At 38.8% G+C, this 17,974-nt stretch overlaps 1 protein-coding gene across 15 annotated transcripts in view; it reads left to right on the top strand.

Annotated features, from left to right (window-relative positions):
- foxp1b (forkhead box P1b) overlaps positions 1-17,974 on the top strand; it is a 518,322-nt gene that overhangs the window by 459,315 nt on the left and 41,033 nt on the right. For 14 of the 15 annotated variants that reach the window (XM_041192652.1, XM_041192651.1, XM_041192644.1 and 11 more), the window contains 5 exons: positions 836-919; positions 1,631-1,684; positions 11,549-11,750; positions 11,948-12,024; positions 12,442-12,543. In XM_041192652.1, coding sequence (XP_041048586.1) covers positions 836-919; positions 1,631-1,684; positions 11,549-11,750; positions 11,948-12,024; positions 12,442-12,543 — 519 coding nt within the window. The remainder of the gene's footprint in view (positions 1-835; positions 920-1,630; positions 1,685-11,548; positions 11,751-11,947; positions 12,025-12,441; positions 12,544-17,974) is intronic. The other variant, XM_041192654.1, reaches the window with a different exon arrangement.

The raw sequence follows: 17,974 nt of genomic DNA, 5'->3' as shown, positions 1-17,974 counted from the left end.
TTTAAGATTCTGAGGAGGCTTGACAGGGTTGATGCTGAGAGGCTGTTTCCCCTTGCGTGAGAATGTAGAATAGGGGGGCACGACTTCAAAATATGGTGTCTCCTATTTAAGACAGAGATGAGGAGGAATTTCTTCTCTGAATGTTGTTTGTGTTTGAAATTCTCTTCCCCAGCAAACAGTGGAGGCAGGGACATTGAATATATTGAAGGCTAAGTTCGACAGATTTTTGATTGATGAGGGAGTGAAGGGTTACGGGGACAGACTCAATGGGCTGATTGGCCTAATACTGCTCCTATTTCTTATGTTGTAACTTTGCTGGTAAAATTTTAGATCAATTATTTTACTCATACTGAGGATGATATTCAATTTGGAGTGAATGCAAATCAGGTAGTGATGGATCGACTGCCCCTTACTGACTTCCATGGAAATTAAATCTGGTGGGGTGTACAATGCTCTTGCCAATTTAGTATACTCATTGATGTTGAATTTAAATTGCACTTAAAATCACCTGACAAATGTTTGATGTTCTAGTGGTTTGCAACAGAATTGCTATAAAATTACCTATGCGTATGTATATTTTGCCATGTGATTGGTCAAATGGCTCCTATTTCTTATGTTTACATACAGTATGTAAAAATATATAGCAGGAAGCCTACAAATCACAGTTTTCATTAATCAGCCCATTAATTAACTTTTGATATGTTAGAAAATGCACTGTATGTAAAAAGAAAAGATTTGCAGAGACTGAAAGTTTTACTACGAATGATTCATAAGTCTTTATTGTTTTTGATTGTTGTGGTTTTACTTCGGAAGCTAAAATATTTTATTTCTGCAGCTTGCAAAAGACAAAGAGCGCCTGCAAGCTATGATGACACATCTGCATGTGAAGTCAACTGAACCAAAATCTACTCCTCAGCCTGTAAGTAGTGATCTATGGGCAAGATGAAAAATACTTAGAATGATCAACCTGTACACATGCACCAATTTGTGTTTATTCTTGCTTCTGAGCAGTTTTTGGATTGCCCCTCTTACCGACTTCTCTAAACTTTTGGAACATTTTTACTGCTGTTAGTATTTTATTCATGCATAGCACTGGCTCACAGTTGCAGGCAGATTCACCAGTTCTTCTATTTAAAAATACAAGTTCAAACTGCTGATCAGTTATGCCACTCTAGCTGTGGACGGTTTAGTATCAACAAATTTAATAAAGTATAAAATATTAAAATATCGGGTAGTCTTGTAACTTTAAAGGTGGTATATTAAGGTCCCAACCAGAAGGTTTCATATTTAGTTACCTCCTCATTGGTATTTGAACGCACCTGCCTTTATTACATGAGTTATATCAGCTATTGCCTGTGTGGTCACATGGAATATTAAGTATCAAATCCTGCTGCCACATTGGATTACTGATTCGAAATAGCTGCATAACTTGTTCCATCCTACAGGACTGTACTTCCTGTGAGCTGATCATTAGAGGGGTGTGGATGGCAATCAAAGAAAAAGGCATTTGACCCTTCTAGCTAAAGGAAGAGAACGTATTAACAGAATATTCCCATGGGGGATGGGAGAAATTAGTCTTTCAGAAATGAGAAACAAAGTGCAAATACAATTTTTAATTCTTTTTTCTAAGATTTTTCTGCCGTCTAAAATCAAGGAGCTATGTTTGACCATTCCAAAGAATAAGGTAAATAAATAATTTGTAACCTAATAGCTGTACACAAACACACACACACACACACACACACACACACACACACACACACACACACACACACACACACACACACACACACACACACACACACACACACACACACACACACACACACACACACACACACACACACACACACACACACACACACACACACACACACACACAGAATGAATATGGTTCTTGGCATAGATCAGGAAAGAAAACAAAAGCCAGAAAGACCTAATAGGGATTTACCATAGAGTTCAATAAACTTCTAATAATGTTCATACAAAAAAGTCATTCCACTTAATGTTAACAGGTAGCAGATTACATCATAATCATTATTCTGCTACCATCCTGTAATTCTTTAAATGAACTAATCAATTACAATGGTAAGATTACCTTTTTTCTTGCTTGAAACATGTATTATTCAGTCTCTGAAGGTACCCAGCCAACAACAGTATCATTCAGCATCAATATGTGAGAATTAATTGAGCATGACTGGGCCTTTAGTTGCCACTTGCAACTTCAGTCAATATGTGTTGATGCAAGATAATGGAAGGCTAGTGGTTCATCTGCACAGAGTAAATGTTGAATAAAGAACAGAGTAAAATGATGCACACCATGTTTTAATGTTAGTCCACAATTAGGAAAATATCTTTCTATTAACAATCACAGATTTAACAAAATAATGTTCCAGTGTTAGAAGTAAGCTGTTAAATTTGATTGTTGATGCATAAATATGATGCCTTCAAGGTGACATTTTACTGTTAAACTTAAAAATTTTGAAGCAATGTGATGTGCAAAGCAGGAGTAGAACAACTAAAATTCATACCATTAATTTTCTAAGCTGGTTACAACTTTTGTAATGCTAATTAACTAAAAAAAAATTAAACAAGGTGTCATTGTGTTTAAACATTAAAGAGAAACCCAGAATTACTTTAAAATAATTCATTAACTTACAGGCATAATTATATGCCCAGTACTCTGAGCTATATGCTACAGCGCTGTGGAAACTGACTTGTAACATTGCTTCTGAAAACCATTCTGTCATGATTTGCCATGTAACATTTTATAGAATTTTACCTAAATTCAATTTTAGTTAAACAAATAAGAGTATTTAAATACAATTTCCATCAATATTGCAAAAGCATTATGACATTTTTCACATGACAATAGTTAATTGTTAGTTGAATATCTTCCTTTTCAACTCTAAATGATCAATTTCCCTTTTGTCCATTCCTGTAGTTTCATATTTCCCCTTTCTTTGAGTTTGAGTTGAATGCCTTTTCTGTAACAGACTATTCTACTATTCTATCAGTTTTTCTCATTGCCTATTTTTTTTAACCAATTACTGCTCTTTGCTGTAAGTTAATTAAAGAAAGAAGCTTGCATTTATATAGCATCTTATCATTTCTGTAAGCTATGCTAAATTACTCTTGAAGTACAGTCATTGTTATGTAGACAAATACTAAAACCAATTTGCACACAGCAATGCCCCACAAACAGAAGATGAGAAAAATGTCTAGTTAATCCGTTTTTGGTGGTGTTGATTGAGGAAGGAGTATTGACGAGATCAAAAGAAGTACTACTCTTCAAATATTGATGCAATTTACATTTACCAGAATAGGCAGATAGAACCTAAGGTTAAAGTCTCAGCTAAAAGACATTGTATTCCGAGTTATTGTGATGTGTAATAAAATTATAAACATTGGCTCAGTTGCAATTATGGTTTGGATCCCCAAAGTTGGAATGGGGCAGAGGGATTTATGACAAATAGCATCCAGGAGTCCAGGAGTGGATAAACTGGTGCTGGTTTTTCAGATAAATTGTGACTAGGATGCAGTGAAATGCAATAAATAAGTCATTGAAACAAGTCATATTGCCACAGTTTTCATGATTACTTTTTCACTTAAAAGTGTGTGACACATACGAAAACAATACCACCGTCTTATCGGTACGAGATAATTATAATGATTCAGATGCATAGGATAAGTACTTAAGATTGAAAGTTATCCTTTGCTCTTGAATTTAATTTTCCTCTTTAAATTACTCCAAAGTTATCATCCCTTTTGATTGTTCCGCTAAATTCCAGACAACAGCAGTTTTTATTCTTGTCATTTTATAATCTCCCAAACATAGAGAAATTTAGGCAAACAGAAAATTGAAATGCCTCTTAAAAAGGAAAAACTTAGCATTGCATTTTGCCATCATCATCGGAATTCCTTTTGACAGAAGACTTTCATCATAAATTAATTATGATTACTTATATCTAATCATTAGAGAGAAAGGGGGAACGTTGAATAGCCTCAAAAAACAGGCACAGGGCATTTCAGTGGTCATTCCTTCCAATGCAGTCTGCACATAAGCTTAATACTATCTGCTTATTACCATGATTTTAGTATGCAACCAGTGCTGAACACTTTGTTGAGTAGTTACATGCCTCAGCAGGGGACCCAAATTCATGCATGGTTAGCGAGGTTAAACCTACCCTGCAGTACTTAGAAATGCAGCATATGCTAGATGTGGCTGACAAACTGTTTGAGCAGGAACACTGAGTAATGGCGGAACAGGATGAAGAGCATTCTCCAATGCAAGATAGGTGGCCTGGCGCAGGAGGTGGACAGGAAGAGAGAGGGCTTCTACCCACAGGAACCAGGAAACTGTGAAGGCATTGGGAGCAGATGCTCACCACAGTCAATACCAGCAGTGTAGCTCCAAGAACCTAGATACAGTGCCACAAGAAGTTCAGTGATCTCACCTGTGGTCAAGGTGAGTGAATGCATCTTCAAATGCTCACATACAACTGAAGACACCACACCATCCTCTACCCGCTTCATTCACCTACCCATGTTCTCTGTCAAACATGACCCACCAAGCTTCACCTCATCTTCAAACACTTAGCACTGCTTCATACTAATATTCAACAGCTTACGCATATTTTCAGCTATTCCACCATGACAGGCATATCACCCATACAGGTTCAATCACCAACACACTTTCCCCTCTCTCTTGCTGGACAAGGTGGCACCCAAGCACAGGCAGCAACACCTAACCAGCTGGGGACAAGCACAGCTACATGTTCTTACTCCAATCGAGGAGACACTGCTTTCCATCACTGGAGTGCCTGTGTCTGGTGCCGTGACTAGTAATGGGATTGAAAACATTGAAGATGATGGTATACTATACCTAATCCTCCTCCTCACGTCCCACGCACCCCTCCCCACCCTAACCTATAATCTCTATGGATTTACAAGTTGCAGATGGTCTAAGTGTGCACCTCCTGCTTTCCCCCTCTTCTCCTTACCACAGCCTTTTCCTTGTGCCTTTCTCCTTGTGCCTTTCTCCTTTTAGATACCCAAGAACTGCCACCTGGCCAGGCAGTGGTGCAGGAGCATAAAGTGGAAGAGGAACGAGACTGATGGTGATGAAATACCGTTACTTAATCTCTCACTCTTAGCTGCTAACTCAGATACTGACTCTGCCCATCCTTTATTGAGTAACTTAGAGAAGCAGGATCTACATACGATGAGTCAACCTACAACCAGGGCAGAAAGAAAAGGTGTCCAGAGGGTGAAGTTGGGCATGATTTCTGCTGTGGAGAACTCAGATGAGGACTTTGTTGGCATAGATTAAAGGAAAAAGCTGATGGATATGCACAGAGAAATGGTAGGTGCATTGGCAGGCTTGGCAGAGAGCCTACAGTCACCATTAAGGAACATGGAGTTCAGCTTGAGCCTTGCATACATAGAGCTTGGAGTTCATCCTTTCCAGCATGGAAGTGATGGCCAACTTCTTTATCATATTTGTGGACCCAAGACCCAAGAATAATGCAGCTGTGCGAGGGTAAATGAGAGGAGTTAACTATAGTGTTCAGGTCAAAAATAGCATAGCTGGCATCAGATTGGTGTTACAGCTGACTAACATCACCATCTAACAGCTCTGCAGATTTCCAGCACACGTTCGCAGTGCCTGGGCTAATGACTTACCAAATGGCATCCAGGACCATCTGCACCAGAATTGTGTGCATGCGATGCAGACATCATTTTGATACCAAAATGTCAGCCATAATGCTGAAAATTTGGGTGCTGCATAACTGAATTTTGTGATCAAAAAGACAAACATTGAAATTCTTTAGATTGTGGATACCCGCTTCTGGTGTGTGGTTTAAACCATTTGAGATAACTTCAGTCACAAGGATCTTTTCCAGATATTTGGGCATTTGTGCCTAATAGTCAGCAGATTGACCAATATTTATTTGACTAATTTCTGATTTTGGGAACTTTAATCTATCCCACACTGAACTGAACCTCATACAGAAATTACAGGGCATATCTTATGGCCTTGACTACAATTATGACCAAAGCCAGTCTCAGAATCATGATACTGTTTGCAGCTTATAACTTTCAAAGTGGAATTTTGACTGTAAGTGGCATTTTGGGAGTTAGAGTGATAATTATGGTGGTAACTTTTTCCAAATGTCACTATTTTTCATGGGTTTAACTCACATTGATTGTGAAATACAATCTTATTTAAACTGACAAAAGTGTTATTTTAACGAAAAAGAACTTTTACCAGAACATGCCTTTGCACCCTCCCTAAGAAATGTACCGCCAGTTGGTGTGGAGGTGATTGCACTGATTAGTTGGTCAATAAATCTGAATTTAATCTTGTATACTTTAGTTTTCTTGGGAAAGAAAAGGATTCTCTCCACATGTAAAATAAAGCCTAGATTTTCACTACGATGGAGAGGCTCTGGGGTTTCACGCTCCTGGCCTTGTAAAATCCCACTTCAGTGGAAGCAGCTGGTGATTTAAATGGCCAGCTGCCTTCATAAACTGCACATGCGTGATCCCGGCCTGACTCCAGTCCTGCCTCCCAAAATAGGAAATGCCATGATAGGGGGTGGGACTTAGAATTCCTGGCCATTTTTGGCATTTTCGCCATCGACTGGTTGAAGCTCATTGGAACTGTCAGAACTGCCAAGGAACTGTCAAAGCTGCCAAGGAACCATCAAAGCTGCCAAGGAACTGTCAAGCTGTTAAAGAACTGTCAAAGAATACTAGGTGAGTTTGCATGGAGGGGTTAAGGGCAAAGGGTGGTGGGGGGGCATGTGTTGGCATGAGTTGGCAAAGGGGGATATAAAGGGCCATGGGGATGTGGGGGATATAGGTGGTGTGGGTAGAGGGGCATGGGTTAGCATAGGAGGTATGAGGGACCATGGTGAAGTGGATTGCATGAGGTGGCATGGATGGGGCATGGGGAGTGTGTGAGAGGTTGAGGTGTGAGGACTGGAGGGCTGTATTTTCTTAACTTTTAAAAAAATAAGGTAAATGAAGCACAGAGGCAGCCCTTCCACCCAGCCCGCCTTTGCACCCTGCCACACTCATTCCAGGGTGGCAGGCCCAACTTCCAATCCAGCCCAGAACAAAAATCCCAATTATGGGTGGCCATTTTTAAACGTCGGGTTCGTAGAGCCGGGAATTCTCCTGTCTTTGTGCACCCGACCCGGGAGTGAAAATCTGGGGTATTACTGGAGTATAAAGAAAGTATCCCCAAAATGGCAAATAGAAAATCACTTTCATAATATTCCTTTGCTTTAGATTTAAAATTATCTTGTCTATGTTCAGTATAGATTCTAAATACCCTAGGAAACGTACCAAATAAATTATCAAAAATCTTTTTTTTTCTGGGGGTGATGTGTATTCACTACTTTTATTTTCCTCTTTTGACTTTCATGTAATAACTTTTTTTTTCTTCATTACTAGTAATGGAATGTTGGTTATGCCTTAAGTTACAAGCCTGTGTGTCCTACTGCAATCTGTCTGTAGTTCCTTGCTTTTTTGTGTCATAGGCTTATATACAGAGCAATTTTTTTATAATTTGCCAGCTTTACTGGGGCTTTGTCAGCTTTATTAAAGGCTTTACGCCAGCTTTCACTAGTTTTCTAGGTTGCCATGTCTATATTTAAGTTTTGAGTGAGTGCTGTTCAATGTTCTATTTCTAAATTGAAACTAACCAAGATCAGAAATGGAATGTATAAATGATTTTAGCTGGCAGAGCACCAGTAGTACTGTCAAGGGAAATATGCACATTATAGGGTAGCTGCTAAACAATCCCAACCAGTGACTGCTATGGTCAGGGTAGGTGGTCCCATCATAATCTCTTTAACACTTTTCAGATTGTTCAGTTATGACAATGCTAGTTTATTAAAATGCCCAGTTGAGGAATAACTGAGTACGTGTGACACTAAGGAGTTAAATATGCAGGGTGAAAAAAAGAAACACTCATGTAATATTTCAAAAATAGCTATAAGGTATTCATTGCAAATCCTTCACTGGTCAGACATGCTAACTCAGAATGAATATGTGGAGGAGTTTTTCATGAGGAAAAATGCAATAGTTTCACTCTGAGTTAAACTTTTTTACAACCAAATCTACACATTAGATGTCACCTATACATATACATTTTATATATATATATATATTTCACTGGGCACTGTGAGGTAATTATAGTTGTCTTAAAACAGACTTTGTTTAAATGATAGTAAGTGATTTTTAAAATAATACTGCATTTCACTTGAACCAATTACTAGCGACTCCAGCCAGAAAAGTAAGACAGTTTGGGGTCAGTTTCTCCCAATTTCCCTATCCTCTTCCCATGAAAGATCAAGTACTCTGTTACATTGTGGTGCTTTTTCTAGTGGTTTGGCTGAGAGATATTGTTAGCTCACCCAACCAAGCCAAGCGAATTTGAGAAAGAGACAAGTCTCGAGATTCAGAACTGTTCTGGCTCTGTTTAAGAATTGAGCAGTGCTTTGAATGACAGCCTTTTAATGACATGTGAAATGGGTGTTGAAAAAGTAGTTTTAGCAGGAATGATGCAGTGCAAGTCATACACCACTGGAAATAGAACAACCACATATATGGTGTAATGTTACGTACCCTTGGTAGTTCTGAAAGAATGGAATTTCTAACAGAGAGAAACAATAGCCACCCAGTCTAAGGTTTTCCATTGTCAAAAGCATAGATTGTACCATTATATCAGGATTTTTAAACATCTCACTCCTGTAAGATAGTGATTTAGTTTTAAGCCTGTATTTATTCCAAATCTTTTCTTTAACTCCAGAGAAAGGATTAAAATAAGCTCAACATTATAAATTGTATTAAAGGCAAGCTAGTCGATGTACGGAAAAATATTTACCACTGCATGATGTCTGGATTTCAATGCCATTTTACGTCAAAAGACTGAAACATCTTTGTAAATAGGAGTGCAGAACACTTGGCAGTAACAGTTTCCAGAGTATCAATGGAGCACACACATTGTTTTGTTATCAATATCTTGCTTTGTAAAATTGAAATTTATGTGGCAATTACAATTGGCATCTCAACACAAAATGTACCGATAGTTAACCTGCATTCCATTGTCAGTGTGTTTCAGTTTGCATGCTTGGTAACTTGGTAATTATTTTCCGATGACGAACAGAATAACCCATGCAATTGATAAATATTAATATTGTCTTATTACCAAGGAGAAGTGGGCACTGATGATTAATCATTGTGCTGGGTAACAGATGTCAGAATGTGAGCATACTGTTTATTAGCAGAATTATGCATCATTAAGTGCTACCTTTTAAAGCAAGCTGAGAATACCAATTTTTGTTGTTAAGAGATTTCACTTTGCAAATTACTGTTTTATTCAATCTGGCAATTTACAGACAGTCCAAAATTAACATTGCAATTTGTAAGATGTTTCCATTAGCTGTTATACATTTCTCATTTCACATAGTTAATGGTAAAAATGATATCTATAGCAAAGGGTAAAAAATTCTTGCCAGGGATTTATGAACACATGAGGCACTTCTAAATCTGTTCAACAGCACCTAGCAGGTGATCAATATAAAAATTAACATGTTTGTCTTATGGAGTTGCTTCAGCTAAAGAAAGCAATGTGCAGTGTATGCTGTCTTGAAGGTTAATTTATGTTCACTTTAAATTTGCTAAACTGGAAAAATGTGTGAATTGGGAAATACCTGAGCCTGAGTTGAAATAAATAATTCTGATGGAAAATGCTTTCAAGGCCACGCCCTAAAGATAGTTAATTTGAAATGTGATTCATAGCATTTAGATATTTTTTCAAATAGTGACCAGTTTTGTTAAAGAAAACTGTCTCATTTTAAAGATTTTGTAAGAATATGGTAAAAGAAAATAAATATTAATGTCAAACTCGGCCAAAATAAGTAGTGCTGCTGAGAGTCTTGAAAATAGCAAGAGGATGAGACAGTGCTCCAGTTTCCTGGCTGTCTATAGTAACTTTTTTTTAATCTTGGCATTTAACCAGCAGCTGGTTGCAGTAAAAAACAAGTATTCTTAACTATTGTTAAAAGATTGGATTTTTTTAATATATTAGGTTAAAAGTATATTGTGCGTTTGAAGTGAGGGAAGATGTGCTGTGGCGCATGCTCATTTTCTTGCAGCTTTTTTTCACACACCTTTTGAAATATCCTAATACTTCTATATTAGTGAATATAATATATTGCATTAACAACACATAACTTATTCTTTTATTGGGGAATGTAGCTTTTGTAAAAAAAAAATTACAGCTTTTGTCCTTATTTAAATATGCATTAGATTCTTTAAAGGCATGTTATGAAAACTATTTTTGTTTGTTTTTGTAGATTATAAATTTCAAGTTTATATAATTACAACCTGCTTCCCTTGTCTTAATATTTGATAGAAGACAAGGCTTGTGATTAAAATTTTATTTACTGTGCAGTGAGCCAAGAGATCTAAAAGAAAACCAAATAGCTTGAGCATTACTAAACTAAACCATGTCTGTTTGCCTTTATAGTTTTTCACTTGTGTTTGGAAAGGTTATTTAATAGGGCTGATCTGTGATGGAATTCTGTAATTGTGTGGTGTTTTAAAGTAAGCAAGTGCATAACCTCCAGATAATGACTATTAGCAGGACTCTGGTAATTGGAGAACTTGTGAACAAGGAGGTGCAGAAGGGTGAGGTGTTAAACATGGGTGATACACTTTTCACCTGAACCCTTCTGCCTCCATTGCTACAGCAGGCTGAATCTCATCAGCAGTAATTGATGCCGTTATCAAAAAAAAAATTGAAAAGTGACACTTCCAAAGCAATTGACAGAGTTGACATTCCATTAATTTGTTAACGCAATTCACAAGTGATTGTCAAAGATGAAACACCTTTCCCCACGATGCATGTATTGGTGCTTTCTTTTCTACCAACTGCAGTCATATTTAATTTGGAAACTCTGTTCCTTTGGCAAATTAGCAATTAGAACAATTTTGTGGGAATATGTATTTGTGTCATTAGTTTTCCTCCAAATTAATAGCAAGAGCAGAGGTCAGTCTGAAATTTTCCAGTTGACTGGAGTGCCTCTGTTGAGATTTGGAGCTGGTTTGGAATGGCTGCAGCTGCAAGCTAGAACAGAACAGCTGCTTACAGCCACTCTGGCTTCAGAGCTCCACTTTAATTAGTTTACCTCATAGCTATTATTGCTAATATCACTGCCTCCTCCTCAAAAAATTACTATTTCGATAAAGAATTCTTCAGACATCTTGTGTCACTATAGGCTGATGATGGGGTCAGTTTGATGCAGCATTTAATCATTAGATCACCTCCATAAGCATCTCTTAATTAGAGTCCTTTCAATACAATTTCATCTTTTAATTAGCTGAGATTGTCTGCTTCCTCTGTAGCTTATTAGTGGCAGCACAATGGTAGGTGTGATTCACACTGTTATTTGTCAAGCCTGTTAAAGCTTTCCCCTTTCTCCTTTTTTTCCACCATTACCCAAATCTCACCCTCAATCTATCTTTGTAGCTGAACCTGGTATCGAACGTCACGTTATCAAAGACTGCATCTGAGGCATCTCCACAGAGCTTACCTCACACCCCTACAACACCAACAACCCCCATTACCCCAGTCACACAGGGACCCTCTGTTATTACCCCAACCAGCATGCACAGCATGGGACCCATCCGGAGGCGGTACCCAGACAAGTACAATGTGCCAATATCCTCAGGTAGGAGCTTTTGTTCTGGTAGTCATTGATGTATTCAGTTTTTACTTTGTAATTATTACCTGATGAAAGATTACTTTTAAAATTATAATGAGAATGAATCAGCTGTAATATATATATTTTTTGCAGTGCAACTTTAGAGCCATATGTTTTTTCCCCCTATAAATTGGACTTTAACAGACGTCTGTGGCTATTTACAGACATTGCTCAAAATCAAGAGTTCTACAAGAATGCAGATGTTAGACCTCCCTTCACATACGCTTCATTAATAAGGCAGGTGAGTATAACTCTTGAATTTTTGAAAACAATTGGATGCTTAAGTAAGGACACAACTTTGTCAAGCACTTAAAACCTATGAAAACTGATTTGTAAATTGATAGACAACAAATGATACTGTGACTTGGTGCTCACAATGTTGAAGCACCTCTAAGTATTATGCATCTTGCTGTAGTTACTTTTTGCTTTAATAGAAATGCATAATTATAAGAAAATTAATTTGGTAATTATGAAAATAATCTAGTCAAGGTCCATTATCTTTGTTATAATTCACATTTCTCTTAATCTACATTAAAACACATTTAGCGTTGAAATAAGGTAATTTAAGAATATGAATTTCTTCCTCAAGTTAATATGTTTCTGTTAATTAAAAGAAACATCTATGATTGTCATATCACAAACTGTATTTTTGTCTCAGGCAATTCTTGAATCTCCAGAAAAGCAGCTAACACTAAATGAAATATATAACTGGTTTACACGAATGTTTGCCTACTTCAGACGCAATGCAGCTACATGGAAGGTAATTAATTATAATTTTAAAAAATGTTCTAAATGAGTTCCATGCGTTAAAACCTGAGAATCCCAGCTATTCTCTTGTTCAAAGTAAACAAGACATTGCATCTGACTTTGGGGTATTTGCCATAAATTTCCAGCTTTCTAAACACCTATGCTGAGATTCAGAGTTAAAATTTCTTTGATCTGTAGAATATACCGAAAGAAACAGTAGGTGTTTTCACCTGTGTCTTTATTGTATTTTATATATAACAAACATGCAACACTGCTAGTATACAACGATACTAGATAATCATCCTGTCATCTCAACTAAATGTGCTGCAAATGTTCAGGCATGATACACTAATTAGATGAAAGAATGACTGTTTGCCTTGCAATGCAAACAGAAGATGCAGTCTTTGTCCTTGTGCTTCATGTCCTTCCACATACCATAGTCCATTCCATAGTCTGTGCTTGCCACAAGTGTTGGAGCTGTGCCTGCTCATCTGGAATCTGTAGAATAAAGGAAGAAGATATCAGCCCAGATCTTCCAGTCAGCGACGATGCTGTGGCGATCGCTACTGATTGCGAAGATCGCTGCACCCTTAACTTTTCATGTCCTTCCAGTCAGGACTCCCTGTCACACTGCAACAGCGATGCTTCAGCTCAGCCATCCACAGAGAGGAATGGCAAACAGGAGCAGCAAACAGGACACAGCCCCCCAACCCTCCCCTCTTTATACAGCATCAGCTGCAGTATTTGGGTAAGTGCTTAAAGATCTCAAAGGTTTTCAGTGGGTGGGTAGCGGGTGGGTGGATAATCAAGCTGGAGAGGTTTCTGTGGGGGTGGTGGGCAGTTGGGTTGTGGGAAGGATGGGCAATCAGGTCAGGGGAGGGTGAGCAGACAGGTCGGAGGTGGTGTGTGGCAGGGGGAGAATGAGAAGTCAGGTTGGAGGTGATGGGCAGTTGTGCTAGGTTTTGGGCAGTCTGGTCAGGGGTGTGTGGACAGTCAGGTCGGGTGGGGTGGGTGTGGGCAGTTGGATGGGGGTGGGTAGTTAGCTCAGGGATGTGGGTTGCAGGTTGAGTTATGTTATTAATCACTGAGCTACAGCAGAGATTAAACAGTGTAACAATTCTAGGGTAAGTATACAGGTAAGTAGCACATATCTAGCCCAAGTCTCCAGCACGGAGATCAGTATGAGGGACATTTGCAGAGGGTCCTGGGCAGCATAAATAAGTCCACCGGAAGTTTAAGCTTCCCGGGCAGTTACAGTGCTTGTGCGCATGTCATGACTTCCGATGACTTATAAACTGGACTCCTCAACGTTCACAATGGTTGGCATCAGAAGATCTGGCCCATCATGTCAGTGCAGAGCATATAGTTTGTGTATGTGGAAAAAGCTTTCATTTATCTCTTTCTGTGAGCTCACTACACATTTGCTGAGCTGCAAGTGCCTAAGGTCAACAATCAGGGCACTTTAGGTGAAATATTTTCACAAGTAGTCTAGCTCATGTGTTGCAAATTCAAAATGGAGCAAAGTCAGTTAAAGAAATCCATCAAGGAGACTATATCCCCAAGTAACTTTGTAACTGTTTTTTGTTCTGGTATGTTAAATTAATATCATTCCTCAATTTATCTTTTTAAATTCTAAAACACAATGCTTCCTTCAAATGAACCCTAACATAAAGGAGTTATTACGCGTAGAGGTGTCAGTTATCATAAGGCCACACTTCGGACCACAGATTGTGATGACACTGGAATTCATGGTCCCAGTCATATACATGTTGTTCACTGAAAGATCTAAAGATAAACTAATACAATAAACAGCTCTGCCACATATTTCTGTGGCATTGCTGATGATTCCATTGCCCTACTCTCACAGCCTAAAGTTTCATAGCTCAGCCCCTACTTCTGCTGATGGTGAATGAGTGACTAACTGCTGGTCGTAAATGACTAGCTCCTTGTGGTTGATGGATATTTGTGGATAGCTGGCTTTTAAGAGACCTCTGATGGTTGGATGACTGCAGATTGTCAGGTTGACTGGCCTGATAACTCAGTTATTCCTCACTAATCCAACAAAACTGCTGGTAGTGTATGTGTTACAGTGTGTTTTTGCATATCATAAAGTAGTGTACAATTGGTGTACTATATATATTCCAAAATTGCTGGAAATGCAAGAAAGTGATTTTTTTTTGGTGGGGTCACGCTCCCAGGTCTCCTAGAAAATAAATCTAAGAGTGACAAACAGTATATATCTACTCATAACAAGACTGGCTCTAACTATTTTTCTGTTTGACCAGCAATTTCTAATTCTTTGTCTTTCAGTCTGTCCTCCAATTTTTTTCTTTAACTCTGCATTTCCCTCTCTTTTCGAGCATAACTATAACCAACTTTCTATTGCTGTTTCTGTATATCTTTGTTTCTGACATTTTCCTCCCATTTCTATACACTCAAGGGCAATTAAGGTTGGGCAATAAATGCCAGCCTAGCCAGTGACGCTCACATCTCAAGAATGAATTAAAAAAAACTTGACCTAACTCTCCTGTAGATCATGATTTCTCCATGTATCTATCATACAGATTGTCTCATTCTTTAGCTCATCTCTTCCTTGACTCACCTTCCTTCTCACTTGCCCTGAAGGCTTGAAGCCAGTTTGAGCTTATGGGCAACATCTTCTAGTTGGCGAGCAGGGCGGGGCCCGCTCGCCGACGCATAAAATGATGTGGGTATATGTCGGGCGTGCGTTCTCATGTCACCCCGCATCATTTAGATTTTCAGTTGGGCGGGCACGCAGTTGATTGGGCTGTGCGCCCGCCAAACAGTCAACATCTATTAAGGCCATTAAAAAACTAATTAACCTGATTGATGGACCTGCCTGTCCAACCTTAAGGTTGGCGGGCAGGCTGGGAGTCCAGGCAGGCCTCGGAAAAAACATGAAACCTCATCCACGGGCGAGGTGAAGTTTCATGAGGGTATTTAAATTTTTATTAAAGGTTTCAATAAAAGTTATGGACATGTCCCAGCTCATGTGACAGTGTCACATGAGGGGACATGGCAGGAACATTTTTAAAAAACCTTCATTTAAAGTTTCAAATTGGAGATGATCTCCCTGAGGCAGCACTTTGCCTCAGGGAGATCTGTGCGCTCTTTCATGCCCATGCACGAAAGAGCACACTCCCAGCTCAGGGAATCCCTGCCCCCGCCACCACAGGGAGTGCATAGTGCTTCCTGATGGATGTCACACTGGGCGGGCCTTAATTGGCCCACCCACGCAAAATGACGGCACCCCTCCCGACCGGATGCGCCGATCGGAAGGCCGCCCACCTGCGGCAGCTCCCGCATTTCCTCCCCCAATGGGGGTAAGATGTTGCCCTGTGATCCACCATTATCCCTAATTTTTGTCCGACCCAAACCCTTTGCTGTCCACATAATGCAGAGCTGTCTTGGTGCTTGTGTTCTTGCCCTACACAGACTCAACTCAGTGCTGCACTCTCAATTCTGGTTCCTGAGTTTCTAAGCCAGATGTTCATTTTGGCTAGCATGGGCACTCTTGACTACCCTAGATTTAGGCCATAGCTTCTGATGGCTCTATGCCAAGTCTGGCCTTGAATCCACTCGTAGCTGTTGCTGCACAAATGGAAGTGGATTAAGAAATGCTATAATGATAACCGATAGAAAGTCCTGATAAAGTAGTTCATTTTGTGGCATCTCATTGGTAACTGCTAACCAAATGGACCACTGGCATTACTTAAATCCGTTATACTGTATTTTTTTTTATAATACATGTAGATATATTTGTTTCTTGTATTCTCTCTTAAACATGCTAACAATTGATGGGCTATAGAACCGACAAGTCCTTATCATCCTCCAGAATGTTTCCCGAGATGTCGTTCTCGTGTGCAAACCTAGACAGTGAGAGTTCAGCCACAATGGGAAATAATTCAAAGCCCAGTCTGGCCTTCACCTAATATCCAACTCCCTTTGAATATATGCAACAAACTCATACTTACCGCACATTCTAGTTGTTCTTCTCAGAAGCCTAAATTTTAGCCTAGCTTACACATTTTTGCCATATTTACAGCCCAAAGAACATTTGTTTATACACTATGCATCATTACTATAGGTAACTTGTGTTACTTGAGCAGTGTAACACAATTGAAGCAATAAACTAAAAAAACTGCAAAGCAATTTATTGTTCAGAAATTGTTCCCATTCTAATTATATTAAAACCTACCATATGTGTAGAGCTCTTGAACTTGCATCTAAGCAGAAAGATGATTGTCATTGAAAGCGCCCAAGAAATTTGACCATATAAAATTATTAAATAATATTGCATAACAAATTCCTTATTCTTGAACAGTTCCAATAGGAAAATAATGGACACACAATAGAAATTGACTACATTATATAAAAACGAAGACATTGCTCATACTTGTAGAATATTTTGCTGAATTGTATAAATATCTGTGTTACAATTAGGTCTTTTGCTTCAAATTAGCAGAAGAATCAAATAAATAGGTTTTTATCAAAATAGATAATGAGGACAAATGGAAAGTCTTTTATGAGGGAAGGGTAAGTCCCTATTTTGTTTCACAAGGCTTGGAAAGTTTTTGTTGTGTCGTACTTGACAAAGTAATGAGTTTCAGAAGCTCCACCTAACTCTCTTAAGGTGTTTGAAGGCTAGAATGTCTCTGTTATTTTGTTCCTTCAAAATTATACTCAGGAAGTCATTACTGCATGTGATAGAGCAGGTGAGTTCAATTGCATTTATTTTCCTGCATTAAGGTAGAAAATAAAAAAATTAACTGCAATTCCGACTGCAGTTTGGATGCATTCCCAGAAGGGAAAATTATGTAAAATAATTTCTGAGAACATCTGAGAAGAAAAGTTTAGCTTCCCTTTCTTTTATGTGGAAAATTTATCTTCCTTGCCAATACCCAACCCTTGAACATACACTGTTCTTAGGATAAGAAGGCCTGTGCTTCATGTATCTCTATAAAGGTCAATACTGTCATTATTTGTATCAACCTGCCCAAAGGTGCAGTTGAGCATTACTAGAAGTGGCCCTGCCCTGTTTTAATACATGCCACACAGTGGCCACAGATGACTTGCAGCTAACAAGAAAAGAAGTTCAACAATTTCCATCTTCATAGTCTGCAGTACATTATGGGTATATCCTGGCAGGACAAATACATGAATTTGGCAGTCCTCTCCAAGGTAGAGCTCCCAAGTTTGTTAGCATCCATTAAACAGAGGCAGCTTCGTTGGCTCGGGCACATCTGCAGGATGGAGGACGTTCGCATACCCAAGGACTTTCTCTACAGTCAGGTAGCTGGAGTCAGACAACAAGTACAATGCCCAAAACTCTGCTTCAAAGATGCTTGCAAGTATGACATGAAGGCCCTAGACATTGATTATTGCACCTGGAAGTCACTAACTGACAAAAGAGGAAAATAGTG

Source organism: Carcharodon carcharias, chromosome 7 (assembly GCF_017639515.1).
Source record: "Carcharodon carcharias isolate sCarCar2 chromosome 7, sCarCar2.pri, whole genome shotgun sequence".
Classification (NCBI taxonomy): Eukaryota; Metazoa; Chordata; class Chondrichthyes; order Lamniformes; family Lamnidae; genus Carcharodon; species Carcharodon carcharias.
The sequence above is the reverse complement of the archived record's forward strand: the minus strand, read 5'-3'. Positions and strand labels throughout refer to the sequence as shown.